Raw genomic sequence first — 17,840 nt, 5'->3', positions numbered from 1 at the left:
TGTTAACCATAGATCCAGTGTTAGCATATCTTGTGTGGAGAGCTTGTGTCTATGAAAGTGATCCTTGCTTACTCCAGATCTTTGGCCAATTGATTATCCAGGGCCTGGGCTTCCAGTATTCCTTCTTGCACTTGTACAGCTCCCTCTGGCCCACTCTGCGGTCAAGGGCATCTCCACCTGTATTTGATTGGAGGTGATGCTCAGCCTTCTGTTGTTTACTGTGAGCATCCTCAGATACCTGACCAAAATGTACTATATGTGTAGGTAGACCAGCTGCCCTCCCCACCAGGTGGGCTGAGAAGAGGAGATTTTTTTCAAACCTGTGTCTACTGCAAGAACACCTCAAATTCTACCCATATCTATTAGTATCATTGGATTGAGACCTTGTTCCCCATTAAAATTGGAGGGGTAGCTTATTAAAAGAGTGGCTGTCCTTAGTTTTTTTTCATCAACTCCAAATATTATCAGCATGCCTTTTGGTATATGGTAGAAGACATAGTAGGTAACTATCAGCAGGGGGATACAAATAGAGAGAGAAATCTAGTCTACACTTTAGCCTGACAGTAATCACTGGTCCAGCTTATTAGACTACAGATTCCCAGGGTAGAGCCCAATAACTTGCATTTCCAGCAGGTTTCCAGGTGATGCTGATCTTGTTTCCCTGGAGATCCTGGTCAGCTGGGCTCTAGACTTCAGTATCCAAAAAGAAAGAAAAGAGGGGGGTGGTAACACAGTGCTGAGTAGTACACCTGAGGACGAGGTGGCCAACTTTATAATTTATCCACACACCCTTACCTTACAGTGCTTTAATTTTGAGATTAGGCTGTGAATACAGTGTTTTCTCTGCCTTCCCCAAAAATCAACTCTCATATCCTTTCTGTTTCATGAAGTGGAGCAAAATGAAAATGCTTTCTCTTTAATCATCCATGAGCAAAACATTGCTGATTCCTAAGACTTGTGGTTAATACAAATCTGAGTTATAAAATGTTTGGATACACTTGTATTATTTCTAAATACATAGAATTAAGCAGAATTTGTTACTAAGTGGAATTCATACATGCTTTAATGAATAAACAAACATTTGATATTAGTATATCATTATAACAAAAGCATTAGCTCATAAGACAGTACTTAAAAATAACTTGATATGGTAAGTATGCTAAGCCCTGTGTTTATGCACAGCCCTCTTTGGTGGTAATCTGTTTAGAGAAGTACCTTTTCCTGGAAAACAGAAGGGAACCTTACTTTATGTATAAAATCCAGGATTAAGAAGAAAAAATACAAGGTGAGGGACCAGGGTACAAATACTGGTGCTTTTTCTTCGGAGTGAACGTTATAGAAATCTCTTGTTACTGTCCTTATTCCTTATTCCATCCTAATGGAAAGCTAAATCCTCCTGAATGGGTAGAGATGGCCCCTGGATGATGAGTTGATATTCATAAGTACAGGCACAAAGCAGATAATGTGGCGAATGAGTATGTATGAAACTGTAAATCACCCTCGCTCCCTCTTTCAGCCATGAAAGGAGGCCTTGTCCTGTAGAACATTAAGTTGTGTTCATTTAATCCAGCAAGTCCAATAGCACAAATCGGGCTCATGCGGATGTATCACAAGGGGTTATTTAAATTCAGCGGTGACCTTTGCATCCCTGTGAATGTGTTCCAAATGAGCAAGGACAAAGGGAACTTTTCTGCACTATCATTATGTTCCCTGGGAGGCTGTGTGTTTCCCCAGTTGATCAGCTCACAAACGTGGGAGGAGGTGTGGGAGGGGAATGGGGGGCGGGCCCCCGGAGTGCAGAGAGGGCTTGGTCCATGCAGGCCATCGCAAAGGACAATAGCTTTTTCCTCATGCGGATGCTGGCTCTCTTCCCTGTGGCTTGATTGTGTTGGATGCTGATTGCAAATGTAAGTATCAGTTTCAGAGTTTCTGAACTTCAAGACTGTGGCCATTTTGGACTGGATAAGTCTTTGTTCTGGGGAGGTGTCCTTTGTTGCAGGGGCATTATTGAGGCATTTAGCAATGCCTGTGGCCTCTACTCGATGCCAATAGTACCCATTCCCCTAGTTGTGATGGCCAAAATATCTTTAGACACTGTCGAATGTCCCCTGGGTGGGGGAGAGGGTAAAACTGCTTCCATTGAGATCTACTGAAATAAGGTGGAATATTTGTAGGACTGTATTCCATATAGTCCTTACTGAAGCACCCTGGACAAGATGAATAACTGTTTATGGAGATGTAATGGTATTGCTAACTTAAGAAAATATGTGTGTAAGACATCTATATCGACATACAGATATATATGTGTGTGTGTGTGTATATATATATATACACACACATACATACATTGCCCTCCTCTCCATTCTTCCACACCATTGTTAGGGAGCCTCCTGGAGTGTGCAGGATGCGACAGGAAGGTGGTAATAATAAAGTGAAATAAAAAGGGAGGAAATTCAAAACTGCCTCCCACTTTCCTCGGACTCCATGTTCTTTGTATTTTAAAGGCTTTATGAATACTTGAAATCAAACCATCAGGAAAAAAAAAACAACAAAACTGTAACAAAACTTTGAACAGAATCAGTGCAGATGAAATGATCCCTAGTATTTGGAGAGAATTTGTCTGGTAACAAAATTCTCATGAGAGGCAGTTTTGAACAGAGTTCTCCGGAAGACAGCATGGAGTGTTTGGAGGGTTCCAGGGTTTAGTCCTTTGAAATGCTTAAGCAGCTCCAAATCTGTTCCTGCTGAACATCATCAGCCTTCTGACAGATGAATATGTGGGATTCTTTCTGCCCTGGAATAAAGGTAGATGAAAAAAGAAAAAAGGAATCCATTTGACCTCAGTGTGGGATTCCGCAGTCATGTATCCAGATTAAGGCCCTTGGAGGTTTCTGGTATTTGTCTTAAGTGCTCACTTTACACGCCCAGGGGAGCCGGTAGGTTTATGAGCACTGAGAGTCCAAGATGCCTGTCTTTGGGTCCATCACAGGATTGTAAAAACCTAGCTAAGTGGGAACTGGTGCCACCATCCGTAATAGGAAGGAAACATTTGACCCTCGCATTAAGTCAAATTTCAATGCACAGGGCTACTAGTTAGGCAATAGCATGTGTTTTATCCTGTCTATGGGATCCAGATCTTTGAGTTAATATGACTGTTACTTGGAAAAAAAACTTCCAGTTATTGATGTACAGAAATGAATTACAAGCAGGGGTGAGGAACTCTTTGGTAAAAGAGAGAGAGGGTGGAGCTGGCAGAAGCTGGGAGAAGAGAAATGATGCCACTGCCCGGCTAGGAACCTACACTGAACGCGTAGATGGCTCAGAGGTGCCTCCCGGGAGTGGGGTGCTGGGTGTTCTGTGAGCCTTGCAGTGTGGCTTGGTTGTCTCTGCTGCCCCTGCATCCTGCTCACTCACTGAATAGGGGTGGGGAGGAGGGGTGGTGTTCCTAGATACCCAGCCTGCCCCTGGGGCTCAGCTGCTGGCGTAGCTGCTGATTACCAAGAATTATTTGGGAGGGTGATAGAGTCACGTAAATAAAGCCAATGATGGAGGGTGCGTGTGTGTGTGTGTGTGTGTGTGTGTGTAAAGAGATTGATTAAGGTCATAAATTTCTCTTTTCTTTCTTCTGTCTGGGCATTAATTCCACAACAGTAATTTACAGCATTGGTTTATTACTTTCTTCTGTTGTGAGAGAACAGTGAATTTTAATTGAAACCACTGCCCTCCTCTCTTCATTCTTCCACACCATTGTTAGGGAGCCTCCTGGAGTGTGCAGGATGCAACAGGAAGGTGGTAAGAGGAGCGCTAACCCAGGGTGCAAGTGCACCCTGGACCCTGAGTTATGTGGGTATTTTCACATATTAGCTCTTTCAGCTCTCACCACAATCCCGGAAAGAAACTGAGGCTCTGGGCACGTAGGTGACTTGCCCAAGGTCACCCAGCTGGTCAACACAGAGCTATGGTTGGTCTGATTAATGCTCCATAATGCTAAGGACAAATGCTACCAAATTTGAAAAATGTGAGCAGGTTCAGTAAACACATTCATGGTCCTAGAAATTTGGAGCTCAGGAAAATCTTCCAGATGATTGTATGCACGCTCTTTGTAAGAAGAATTATATTGTGAGTTGAGGTGTCCCCCCAAAAGACATGTTAAGGTCTTAATTCCCCATACCCACGAATGTGACCTTATTTGGAAATAGAGTCTTTGCCGATGCGATCAACTTACAATTTGGTCATAGTGGATGAGGTAGGACCCTAATTCAGTGCCCGGTATACTTACTAGAAGCCAGAAATTTGGACACAGAGACATAAACAGAGGGAGGATGGTTGGGTGAAGACGGAGGCAGAGGTTGGAGTCATGCTCCCACAAACCAAGTGAGGCCAAGGGACTACCAGCAACCACAGGAAGCTGGGAAAAGTCAGGGAGACCTTCCCCTAAAGTTTTCAGAGGGAGTGTGGCCTTGCTGACACCCTGATTTTGGATGTGTAGCTTCCAGAACTGGATGAGAATATATCTATATTGTTTAAGGCCATCCAGTTGGAGGTACATTGTTATGACAGCCCTAGGAAACCCATATAAGGTGCAGTCTCGGGGTACATATGGGAAGACTGAACTCTCCTAAAGGAGTGAAGGGAGCTGCAGAACCAGAGGCCCCTGACTCCTATGCAGTCTTCTTACTAGACCTGTTAACACTTGGCCACTTTTGCACTAGCCACCTGGCTTTAGTTACACAGTTTTTTTATTTGCTTGTTTTGCAGCACTTGTGATCTCGTTAAGTTTAATTATTTGGGTAGTTCTAAAAGGGGTGGACATTTTGATGAAAGATTTGCGAGGCATTGAATCACTGTAATCATTTCAGGATTTGGGGAACATGACGCGCATATGGTGCTTTCATGTCCCAGGGGGCTGACTGCGGTTTTCACACAAGCCATATGAGACCCTTTGGATGTCACTATTAACTGGCACTCAGTGTGCTTCAAATATCAGGATCTCGTCAGAGTCTCGCTCATTTCTTGGCCTTTTCAAGCTGATTCTCTAGAAGCACTTTTCTTTCACAGCACTGCAAGTTTCTACCTGGAAAGTTACTACAGGATGAAGCATAGTTTCACCATTAACCTTAAGAGCCTGAAGTCTAGTTCTGTATTGCTACCACTTTATACTCTGGTTTTATCATTCTCTACCTTCTTTGAATGATTTCCTAGCTTCTGGACATTCTTTTAAAAATATACAAGTGTTTCAGAAACTTGTAGGTTTTATTCACATCAAGGTTGACTCTTCTAGGAAAGTCTGTGGAAGGCTAACCAAATTACAAAACCAACATGTAGAGAGTTACTGAAAGCAGTCTGTGTATGTTAGTACTTCGCCATGTGTAGTCATAGCTGGGCTTCGTATTAACTGTGGGCAGGCATGAAACATCGTGGAGTAGTATTCAAGAGCTTGGACACTAGAATTAGATGTCTTTGCCATTGACTCTCAGCTTGACCACTTCTAAGCTGTGTGATATTGGACATGTTGCTTAACCTCTGTGAGCTTCAGTTTCCTCTTCTGTGAAAATGGGAATAATTACAGTAACGAATTGGCTTTCCACCAAGATTAAATGACTTAAAATATGTAAAGTACTCTAAGAAATACTTGGCATGTAGTAACCTCTCAATAAACATTAAATGATCATTAAATGATACTGTCTTCACATGGAGAGGTTTTTTTGGGTTTTGTTTTTTTTGCTAACTCAGCATCCACATTGTACAAGTAAGGCCTTAGGCCATTTTCAAACTACAAATGTGTATAGCACTTTACCTACAGATCCACTAATTCCCGTCTTATAAGACTGTGTCCATCTGCCATATGGACTTCCATAAACGTGGTCATCTAAATTCGGCTGTGGCTGAAAAGTAGACTTTGATAAGAGAATGGTCACTCATCGGCTCCCAGAAACCTCTCTCTCTATTTTGGATATATCTACTTCCCAAGAATAAAGTAGTAAGATGTATTGGGAAAAGCACCAGTGGAAGTAGTTGGATTATCTAGATTTTAATCCAGACCCTGCCACTAACTATTCTTAAAACAATGGACATGTTTATCTCATTTGTATAGGCCTCAGAATCATCACCTGTAAATTATACCATTTGAACAAGACTCAGAACATCAATACCTGACACGTGTGCCGATACTTCATTTCCTGCTCCCATGCCAGACATCATCAATCGATTATAACAGCCTTTCATATTATGCCCATACTTGGCATGCATTTCAACCTAACACTGATGGAGAACTGCTATGAGAAATATTTATTTGCCACCGAAGGCCCTGAGACCATCTCTACTTCTGATAGTCTTTGAGTCTATAAATGACAGTGGCATCAAAGAGTGAAAACTTTATAGAAATAGTTAACCAGGACTTGGTGATTCTGAGGAGAGATGGACATGAGAGGTGAAAACTGTCTTCATGGGGTAATGAAAAGGAGTGCCAGGCTCAGATCTCACAGAGAAGATAATTTTTCATAAAAAACATTGGAAATATTTGCCCAGCTCACCCCACCATCCTTTTTCTGTGAGTACTGCTCCCAGGTCCTTCTCTCCCTGACACTGGGATCAAGATTCTTTCTTCCAGGAGTTTGTTATTAGGATTCAGAGATAATCTCTAGCTGTGGTGGAATTGAGGAATAGTAAACCTGAGAACTGTATGTGAATGTTTGCATCCTTCTGAAATTCATTATGTTGAAACCTAGTGCCCCATGTGATGGTATTTGAAGATCGGCCTTTGGGAAATAATAAAGTTGTGGCTGAAGTCCTCAGGACTTCATTAATGCTGTTATAAAAGAGACCCAAAGAGCTCTTTCACCCCTTCAACCATGTGTGGACTCAGCTAGAGGACGTAGTCTATCAACCAGGAAATGGGTCTTTACCAGCCCCTGAATCTATTGGCCTCTTGACCTTAAACTTTCAACCCCCAGAACTGTGAAAAATAAGTTTCTGGTGTTTTATAAGCCACCCAGTCTGTGTTATTGTTATAGCAATCCCAGTGGACTAACACTGATTGTATGCATGAAGCAACTGAGAGACAGGCTCTGATAGGCTTAACCCTGAAGACTTTCTAGTAGCTGGTCCAGGCATTACTGAAACTTAGCTCTTTGCTCAGAGAGTCTAAAATACCGTGTAGTAATAATACATAATTTTGCCATCAAAGTTTGAAATGGCTTTTTCTTAACAGACCATTATAGAAACCAAGTCAGGAGAGAAACCTAAGAAAGAAGAAATGTTCCCAAATGTTATTTGCTGTACAAAGGTTAAAGGCTAGGAGAAGCCTTTAGATTTGGTAAATGGGGAGGGATCAGTGAAAGGTATTTGTCTTTATCAGTCACATTATTGCTGGGAATTTCCATCTACGTTAGCTTGAATGTTGACCACCACTTTTTATCTTCATTTGTGAAATTCTATAGGTCGGGACCTAAAATATTTGTGGTCTCTGGCATGCCCTGGAATTAAGCCCTGTCTCTCTTTATTAAAAGTGCTTAGATGGATATTTACTGGTTTAAATTTTATCTTCAGGGTTCCATAGGAAAATTTTCCAACCATTTTGTCTAAAGTGAATTATCCTCTTATAGACAATTCTGTGTATCCTTAACCCGTTGAACAAGATGTGCATGACAGCCACCTGTCCTCTAGGAATTTTGCATGGATTCCTCCTCAGTTAGAGCCCAATCTCATTCACATACTCACCATATGGCAATGGACAAGTTCTTAATTTTTCTTAATAGCACAGATTTCCCATCAGAAAAATGGGGATACTAATTGAGTTGTTATGAGGATGATATGGAATAATGTATTTTATAAAGCACTTAGTTTAGCCTTGTACATATGAAGTGCTCAACAAATATTAATTTTTGCCATTAATATTAAATTCAATACTCTTGCCTTTCAACAGAATTTGCTTATAAATAATCCTTTCTTAAATCTGATAAAAATACTTTGAAGGTCTCAGATGTATACTACACGTTCCTGTTTTATGAGTACGTACTGTATAACAGGAACTGTGCTAGGCTTAGGAGGTCTAAGGATGACTCAACAAAGACCCTACACTTCAAGATCTTACAGTCCAAATTATTTCACCAGCAACTGTCATTTATTGCCACTGTCACACAGCTTTAAAATGAAAAGATTAAGTAAATAATATTAACATTTACATGGGATTTTTTTTTCTGGCAATAATAAATGGTTATAATGTTTATTGGTTGTCCTAGAAAGGAAAACATCTGAGAACAGGAGTGAGGAGATGTAAAATAAATCCATCACATGAGAAACAGACTATTACAGGCAGTAAATGCTGCACCTTCACCAGTGCACCATTTTTAAATATGTCACCGATGCCAATACTTCAGTTAAGCCAGACAAATCCAATTTTACCTCCTACCACTTAAGTTAATTTCTCTTCTCGGTAAAATTTCCTATTTTATAAAGACATACTTCATCTTGGCTATGTACATACTAAAGTATTCATTTTTTTACTTAGTTAAATTGTTTTCTGTCACAGTGAGAAATGTTCTCCTCTGAAGAAATGATGTTCACGCACGGGAAAGAGGGATATTTGTTAAAATGGTTTATTGCAAAACTAGATTTAGACATATTTCTGTAATTTTAGTATTTAAGTATTTTTCAGTGCCCAATGAAATGACTTTCAGTGTAAAGTGGGCTGTGATAATCAAGAGTCTCTAAGATCTCACTGTAGACTTAATCAAATCATGGTTGGTGGGTTTCTGTTTACATGCGTATGTTTTGAAATACTGGAGATGTTTTTAGTAGGTCTCTATCAGTGCATTGCTGGGCTGTTATAACAAGCAAATGACTTAAATAGTTTTGTACTTTCGCCTCTCTGATTTAATAAACCTGTATGGATTTTGGATTCTGTGCCTCAGTGTGGGAGGAGCCCGAAGAAATAGGAAACATCTCAGGCCTTAAAGAACAAACAGGCTGTTTATAGGACCAACACAACTTCCATAAAAGAAAAAGCCTGTGTTTGAGGGTGAATCCTGAGCTTGGTTTTGAAGCTGCTGTCTGTTGGAATTTTAGTGATACCTAGTATCTCCTGAGATGGAGAAAGTATACATAGTGGTTTTCCCAGGTAACTCAAGTGTGATTTTTGAAGTGCCCAAACAACAATAACTAACAAAACCTATATTCCTGCATCACTTTCCAAAGTGTATTAAATGAATCTTTCAATTTTGGAGCATAGTATACTGAACATAATGATACAAGCAGGTCTCATTTCCCGGGCCTGCCACCTTCGCAGTCCTACAGGGCCCGTGCTCAGAAGGGCCACATGCTTGGTTTAATGCTCTGCCATCATTGTCTGGAAATTCTTAATAGCTTTTGAACAAGGGGCTTGGCATTTTCGGTTTGCACTGGGCCCTGCAAATTATGTCACCTGTCAGGGATACGAGGTTTCCGTTTGGACTGTTCATTATTGTCCGAGGCCATCAAATGCAGTACTTTTCACACCTCCTCACTCGAGCTCAGCTTGCCAGCACTCACTTCTGTCATCAGTGGGCCTCTCTCTGCCAGGGCTCTGCCTTCTCGTTTGCTGCTTCTCATCTCCTGAAACATATAAATAAGGTATGAGAATAGTAAATAGGTTGAGAATCACTAGGCTCTGCAGGCTGACCTTGAGGACTCCTCCCACAGAGTAAAAAGGCCCCGGCATCAGTAGCTGGGCTTTATGGCATTTATTTCAGTGACCACAGACCATTCTTGCTCCCCTCGTAGGCCCGTTGTCCTGGTGCAGAGGCTGGCTCTGTATAACGCCGGGTAGGGCCGTGCAGTTCTGGCCCATTTCTGTTAAGGGAACATTGTTGTAGACCAACTATTTAAAAAGCCCACTTTTCCCCCCAAATTCATCATAGACAGTAAACAGATAAGTGAGGTTTCTTTTAATAAGACTCCTGTTACATAAATTGTTTAAACTGTGAAGGTTTCACTGTTGCCCACTAGACAATCATTCGGATGCCAGTAATTAATGTCCCTTCAAGTTGTCCACATACCTTCAAAGTAACATTCTTGCTTGGCACCCTCTTACCCTGAAGTAAACCATGGGCGTACCTCTTTGGCTAAGTTTTCCCTTCAGTTATACAACTTCCTTTGTCACTGTCTACTTAGACTCCTGTCAGCTAAAGAAAGGGGGAGGTTTTCTCTCTGCAGTGATTTCTAGACTTCTTCTGTTGTCCTTTTCTGGTCTCCAACATCCACAGTATCTGCAGCAAAAGGAAACAAAACAAGACAAAACCAAGTTCTGTTGTTAATTTTCAGACCATTCATAGTATAGGAAATGGACTGGCATTTCTATTACAAGAAAATAAGATTCTTCAGAGCAGAGAAAGGTTTGTTTCTTTCCATTCATCTATTTACTCATTCATGTATTCAACGTTCAGTGTTGTTTATTGATCATTTACTGCATACCAGACACCAGGCTACAGTGGAGAATAAGACAATTGTATTCCATTCCAAGAACAGTGCTTTACACATCAAAGATGCTCTAAAGACCATGAATGAATGAATGAACAAATGAATACATGCTTTGGATAATATGTATCATTTATTAGTATAGCACAAGGATTTCTGAACTCCTTTTGTGGCAAAAAGTGCTGACACCTTTCTGAAAAACCAACCGTGGGTGAAATTCTCTTGCCTAATTGCTTTTGTTTAAACTCCCATTTGACATCTGAACTATTTTCAAAATGTCATCTCTGGATTCACTTGCCTCTGAGGAATTGAAAGAAATTTTATGTTGACGTAGTCTGCAAGTAGTCAGAATATACATAACACTGGAAATTTCCTAAGGTTCATAAAGGAAAACAAAGTGCTCATGAGTTGCTTGGTAAATCACTTTATCCAAGGTGCTCAAAGGGCTTGGGAATTGCAGCACCAATTCTGGATCAGGTCTTATTTAACATTAACTGAAGTGGTTAAAGGTAGAGGGATGGTTAAGACAATGTCTCAGTGACCTTCTACCTCTGTGACACTGTCCTTCTGTTGTGTTTGATTTTAATGTGATTTGATATATGGGCGGGGTATGCAGGTAATTATTTGGGAAATGCCTTCTACTTTCATAAACAGAAACAGTATGGGAGTTGGTCTTTGCTAATAGACATCATAATAATAATTATAATCGTAATTTATATGATGCTTCACAGGATTAAAACTCTCACATACTTTATCTATAATAGGTTTAAAAGTCTATCTAGGGAACCTATATAAAATTTCTCTGAAATTAGAATTTTATACCTCAAAATCAAAAACAACAGGCAAATTTAGGTCACTAAACTACCCTACTTAGATCCTTTATTTTTGAGGAACGCTATCCATTGTATTGATAGTTAAAATAAAGGGAGGGGTGATGATAAAAGTAGGGCCAGTTGTCTATGAACCTTATTAAAAACAAAACATTGAAAATACTGGGTTGCGTGTGTGTTTGGGGGAGTTGGTCTGTATTGTGAGCTCATCAGAAATAAATTCACTTTCTCTAGCCTTTAATGAGTTGATATTATTATGCCTTGTCTTATGTATTAGTTATGAATTAATTAACTCAACAAGTATATCTGAAAAACATACTCTGTGTCAGGCACTGTGCTAGGCCCTGGGGGTACCAAAGGAGTAAGAAGTCATCCCTCAAGGTAGGCAGGGGCTGTCTGTCACAGCTCACTTCTTCCTGTGGACTTTTGTAACAATTTTTGCAGTACTTCATTTCATTTTTATTGATCTCTATGGACCAAACGGCTCCTTACCCTTTATAGCTTTAATTTCCCCTGTATCCCGGGTTCTTTGGCAAGACAAGAATGATCATAAACCAACACATCACTGCACTAAGGGAGCTTCTCTGTGGGTGAAGCAAACCCCACTGTCAGGCCCTTTAGTGCAGAGAAGAACCTCAGCTTGTCTGTTTCAGACCACAATACAGACCAACTCCCCCAAACACACACGCAACCCAGTATTTTCAATGTTTTGTGCATGAAAATGTATATTTCTAAAAGGATGTTGGTGGAGAGAAGCTGGCTGCTTTTCAAAAATCAATGTAGAACCACCAATCTGTTATAACCACTAATCAAACATGACAGGGACAAACCGTGTCTGTTGTCGCCTGACCTGCCTCTCCCAACCTAGAACATAAATCACACTGTGAAAGCCAGACTTTTAACAGGATCATCCTTAGTAGGGGTGCCCACAGCCCCGTCCCCAACCAGGAAATGTCTTCGCATTGACAGCCTCCTGGTGCTTCCAGAGAGCCGTGCTCTGCTGTGGGGCCACCTTGGCTCTCCAGGGTGCTCCTGTCCACGCGTGGGTGACCATGTGTGTGGTTAGGCATTGTTGCCACAAGGGTACTGATGCTCTCCTGACTGGTTTTGAGACTGATACATGCCAGGGTCTTAGTGAATCCTCACAACATCAGAGGTGTGCACTGTAATTAATGTTCACCATTCTACGGATGCTCAAAGAAGTTCCATCTCACTCTGCCAAAGCCCAAGTTCTCCCCTCAGCTGCAAAGGACAGGCCTCATTGTCCCCTGTCCACACCTTACTCCCCTCCTTATGCTACCTGCACACTGGGGCATCTCTTGGCTCCAGTCCCTGCTGGGCCTGCTGCCTGGAAGGCTCTTTCCCTTGATCCTCACGTAACCGGCTCACTCCCTCCCTTCAGGGCCTTCCTTGCGTGTCACCCGCTCACACCACCTTCCGTGGTCATCCCATCTGATACTGCAATTCCATTTCTCTTTAGCTCTCATTCCTATCTAACGATATATATATAAAACCTATTTATTTGCTCATTCTTTACTTCCCCCCGTAGAATGGAATCTCCACAAAGACAGGACTTTTGTCTCTCTGTTGGCCATTGTGTTTTCTGCCTTGAACAGTGACTGGCAAATGGTAGGTATTTAGTATATACCAGTTGAATAAATGAATGGATGGATGAGTTAGTGAAAGAGTAAATTTGCCAGAATTCTCACTCTGAGAGATTATAAGCAATGAGGTCCAAAGGAGACCCATTCTATCTAGAGGCCAGGCATTAACCCTCCACACCAAGAGGCCAGGGAGCAGGCAAAATATGAACTCAATCTTTAAAAATGTACAGGTATTGTCCAGTTCGTCAAGGAGAGAAAAGACAAAGTACAAGAAAGGTGTGTAAACAAAGATAGCCAGGCACATCCCTTTCTCCACCCTCCTAGGATTGTCTGGGAATTGGCCTCTCCAAGCATCTATTTAAAGACAGCACTTTTCCCAGCTCAGTCATGGGTGTTTCATGCTATATACTAATGCCATTTCATAGCCACCTCTGGACGTGTTATTGCTTAGAAAATAACCTTTCCTCACTGAGATTATAACTGATAGTTAAATGTGACCAGACATTTCTGAAATTAAGCTTTTGATCCTGGAAACATTCACAGCTCGACTTAGAGAAATAGTCATTTTTTTACCCCACTCCACGTGCTCGTTAGATTTTTCCATACGTTGTTTATAATAACTTTTCCCTGTGGTTGAAGATAACAGATTTTTGCTTTTAATTCAAGAAATGTCGTCTGCTGTAATGTTTTGCAACACGATACTTTCCAAGTTTCAAAGTGAGAGCGTGTTGTCTGATTGTGTTTTTTGCATGTGAAACCGTAGAAATGGTGAAAAGAACCCTGTACTGCAGATCAGCTGCCCTTCCATCCTTGTCAGTGTATTTAAGTGAATGTAAAGGATGTGTTTTTTTTACGTCATTGTAATTTAAATTCAGAAGGAGTCTATTTGTATGGTAATCATAAGCTAAGGAAAACAGTGTTTCATTTCTCTCTGGGATTTGTTTTCTGACATCTTCACATTCTCTAGGACTTTAACCTGGCAACAGCATATTAACAACAATTCATACTCCGTACTTTAACATGTAGAACAGGACCCAGGAGATTAATGCATGATGAAGAGAAAGAACTAAGAAGGGATGTTGAGGCCATAATTAATTTTGCTTTCATGCACCATATGCTGGTGCTTTCTGATCTTAACTGAAATTAAAGCCACCGTGGAGTTTTCAATATTAAGAAAAAAAATTATTGTACACAGTGAAGCACAAATCACACTGCCTTGCTTTTAAAGATGAAGGGTCCAAAATGAGGATACAAATGATAGTCTCATTGTTTGGATTCAGTATTTTTCAAGAAGGCTTTTTAAGGGGGTAATTGTCTTTCTGTGATCACAGTCAGGAAGGAGCTCCTTAACTAGCTGCTTGTCTGGAGTGCTCTGAACTGAAGGCAGACAGTTATAGAGGCTTCTCTCCCAAATTAAGCCCTTATTGCATGTTCTTGTCTTAAGTGAGAGAGTCATGAGACCAGAGGTTCAAGCTTCAGTCACACCACATGACACTTGTTCACAAAACAAGCTCGATTGGATTAATTTCCATGGAAGATAATGTGAGGTGAGTCAGCTAGTACCTTACAGTTCCCGTGGACCAGGGGTCTTGTGTTCAGATGCCTGTGGGGGACAGATAAGTAATATAAGGAAGCGGAATGGGCCTGGTCCAAGAGCTGTGTGGAAAATGGGGCATTAGCTATTCAGGTCCAGCTGGAAGCTTTACCTGCAACCATGGAAGGTGGCCAAATAGACAGTCCCACCCTTTCTAGAAGTGGGATGCTGCTGTTTAATCCCACTGGATGACTGAGCCTAGTCTGTTGCAGTGGCCTGGCCCGTTTCCCTCCTTCGAGAGACATTGCTAACTGCTGTTTTCATGCAGAATCCCCTGACTGTGATGCAATGTTAGTTCAAATCCAAAAGAAGCAGTCATTCTAACCAGCCTAACGAAACATGCCTATGGCCTTCACATTTGCAGGTCTGAGATCAAAAAGAGAACAAATAGAGGCCCCATACTACTAAGTACAAATATTTGAAAGTAATAAATCAAACTAGCAAAACTTTAAATAAAATATATGTCATCCTCCAACATTCAAATCCCAAAGGCCTGATTGGAAACCAGAGTCCTCTAAGTCCTGTGAGTGCAAGATGAGGGCAGAGAGCAGGCCCTGCCCACCCCCTCCTCCGCCCCCTCCCTTTCTCAACCCTGGCTTGTGAACACTCCAGGCACGTGTCCAAGCTCTGATGTCCCACCATGGCCCCTCCACCTGCTGTGAACAGCTTCCTCTTGATCAGTCCTCAGTTCTGGGCACTGGGAAGGCAAGGCTGCCCTAGAGAATGGGGCCAGTGAAGAACCCTGCCCAGGCCCTGGAAACAGACGAGGTGGCCGTCTGAGCAGAGGATTCCAGAATGCCAGGAACCAGAGCTTGATCTAGAAACCAGACATTAGCATGTGTGCCGAGGACCATGTTTAAGTGGCACATCTCCTTGGTTCCTCAGATTCCTGGTCTTGCGGCAAGAAGCATGGCAGCAAAAGGGGCAGCGGGGAGCCTTCTGCGTTGTGGGGGCCGAGGCCCCTGTCCCTGGAATCTAAGGGCCGTGTTTGGGCCTGTGATCTGTAGAATCTTGTTCCTGATGAGATTGTAGAGATCATTTTATTCGTCCCAAAGCCTCAGTTTATAAAGGAGGATGGTGGCTTATGAGAGGCAGTACATGCTTAGTCAGACATCCCTCACCCATCTGAAAAAGATGAAATAAATTTTATTCTGGCATATCAAGGGCCTTTCTAACCAATTACGATTGAGACCTTTGAATACTGGTTCATCCTAACAGAACATTGCCTTAGGGAACATCCATTCCATATAACTCTCTCTTTCTTAGCCAGTTATTTGCTTAAGTTCTTCTGATTAAATGCAAGGGCAATTTGGCCTACCTTACCAGCCTTTCAACTATCCATTTGCTTTTCCATGAGCAAAAGAACAACACAGCAGGGAAATTTGCAAAACAATGATGTTTAAACACAAAAGAAGTTCCTATCTTTTCTCTGAATCTGATGGTGATAACTTTCAACTTTTAGGTTCCTTATAACCATTTTTAAAGCTGTGGGTAATTTCTAAAATTAATTTTTCCCAGGACTCAGTACAAAGATTCTTGCCTACATATCCCTGGAAGTTGAGACCCATGTTACTTTTATAAATCACCTCAGTAAGAGATCTTTTTAAAGACCTTTTGTTTTTGTTTTAGGAAGGAAGAAGAGAAGGAGAGATGGTTTCTTTACTAAGAAGAAAATATTTTAAACACAATTTAGACCAAAGATTTTCTTAAATGTTAAGAGTGGCTATTCAGTATGGAATTTAGAATTTAATACCGAAGTTAGAGGAGTTGGCATTTGCAGTTTTCGTTGGCCAACAGAGACAGCCGTTGAATGTTGGCATCAAGCCTACATTCTCTCTTATTTAGTGTATTAGGCCAATTGTTTAAAAAAGAGTATCTGGCTAATAGCCTGCCAGGATCATAATACTAACTCTCTAGTTCTAAGGGTGTACAAGCCTGAACAACCCATTACAGAATGTTTCTTTTCTGTGCAGAATAGTTCCAAATGCCTAAAAATGTCATAATTGACACTTCTTCTTGGAAGGGTAACAGATATTATTGGCTACCTACCTCTTCACTACTTTCTTCACAAAAAATTCACATTTTTCTTACCTTAGGCATTGTCCCCACTATCTAACTTGCCAGAATCACTCTACTAATAGCAAGATCAGGACTCAGGGCCACAGTTGCCCACTCAAGAGCTTGTAATTTTGCCCAGTATGCCATAGATAGAAAGATAAGTGATAGCCAACAGTTTTTAGTAATAGGGACTGCTTCCACATATGCTCTCATTTCATTTCATTCTAACAAGCCAGAGGGAGGGTATTATATTTAGCTGCATTTTAAAGATGAGGACACTGAAGCTCAGAGAGTTCTACAAAGGTGCCCAGATCACACAGGTTGTGAATACAAGGGCTGGGATTTGCTCCAGAGCCTCTATAAAGCATTTTTTTTTCCACAAGGGGGAGAAACCTTCAAGTATTAAAAGCCAGTTTTTGTTTTGAATCACTTTCTATGGTATTGAACAGATAACACTAGAGAATTAAACCATAAAAGAGACACCAAAGTGTTTATATTTGAGTTCACTGAACAAAAGTTCCCCAATGGGTCTTTGTTTCCAGTTGTCTGAGCTATTGTTCGTTGCATTACCACCCAGCTTAAAGGAAAAGACCGCCCGCCAAGCTAGAGGAGCCAGCAGGATGCAAGCTGTGGTTTTGTAAACGTTCAGTGATTAGAGTGAATAATTATTAATATTATTTCATGATTTATTTTGCAGAAGCCAAATCCATTTGTGTGTGTGTCTATGTAAATGCTGGCGGAAGATTCAGTGAGTTTTTCCAAGAAATTGTCATAGGTGTCCTCGTGCTCAAGTTGCTCCCTTGCAATTTCTCTGCATTCTGCAGTGATGACCCCTGGGAATACTGGCTGAATCTGTTCCTGCTGACCTGAGTAGCCTCTCTTCAGAGTCCCTGCTAAGACAGAAATTCGCAAACAATAGGTGGCCATTGCCAGCAATTTTGAACACAGCAGTCCTGGTCCTTGGCAGCAGTAACCAGCAATTGGCAAGCTATTACCTAAATCCCCTGCCAAGAGAAAGCTAGGACTTTGGAAATTACCTTGTTTCTTTCACCTGGTTGCCACATTTCCCGCTTAAAAAAAAATAGGCTTTGTGTGTGCAAGTATGTTACTTTATAGGTTTTGTACTGCAACTGTCCAACCCAGACACCATGCTTGTGTCTGGGTTTTTACAGGTGCTTGGCAAAACGAATGGCCTTCGTACTGAGACGCATTTGTTTCTTTCTTTTTTTTTTTTTTTTTTCATTGAAGGGTAGTTGACAACAGTATTACATCACATTAGTTTTGGGTGTACAACACAGTGAT

The 17,840-nt window shown here is 41.3% G+C and overlaps 1 protein-coding gene across 8 annotated transcripts in view; it reads left to right on the top strand.

Annotated features, from left to right (window-relative positions):
* The window catches only part of FAT3 (FAT atypical cadherin 3), a 603,349-nt gene that overhangs the window by 270,350 nt on the left and 315,159 nt on the right, over positions 1-17,840 (top strand). Inside the window, exons 4-5 of one of the 8 annotated variants that reach the window (XM_057507138.1) lie at positions 12,832-12,911; positions 17,236-17,387. The exons of 5 other annotated variants lie outside the window; for them this stretch is intronic. In XM_057507138.1, the coding sequence (XP_057363121.1) occupies positions 12,832-12,911; positions 17,236-17,268 (113 nt within the window). In that variant the 3' untranslated portion in view covers positions 17,269-17,387. Of the gene's footprint in view, positions 1-12,831; positions 13,214-17,235; positions 17,741-17,840 lie in introns of those variants that run through there. 2 more of the 8 variants (XM_057507137.1, XM_057507139.1) reach the window with 2 other exon arrangements.

The sequence above is a fragment of the Manis pentadactyla genome, chromosome 9 (assembly GCF_030020395.1).
Source record: "Manis pentadactyla isolate mManPen7 chromosome 9, mManPen7.hap1, whole genome shotgun sequence".
Lineage (NCBI taxonomy): Eukaryota > Metazoa > Chordata > Mammalia > Pholidota > Manidae > Manis > Manis pentadactyla.
Note: the sequence above shows the minus strand (reverse complement) of the source record. Positions and strands in the feature narration are given on the sequence as shown.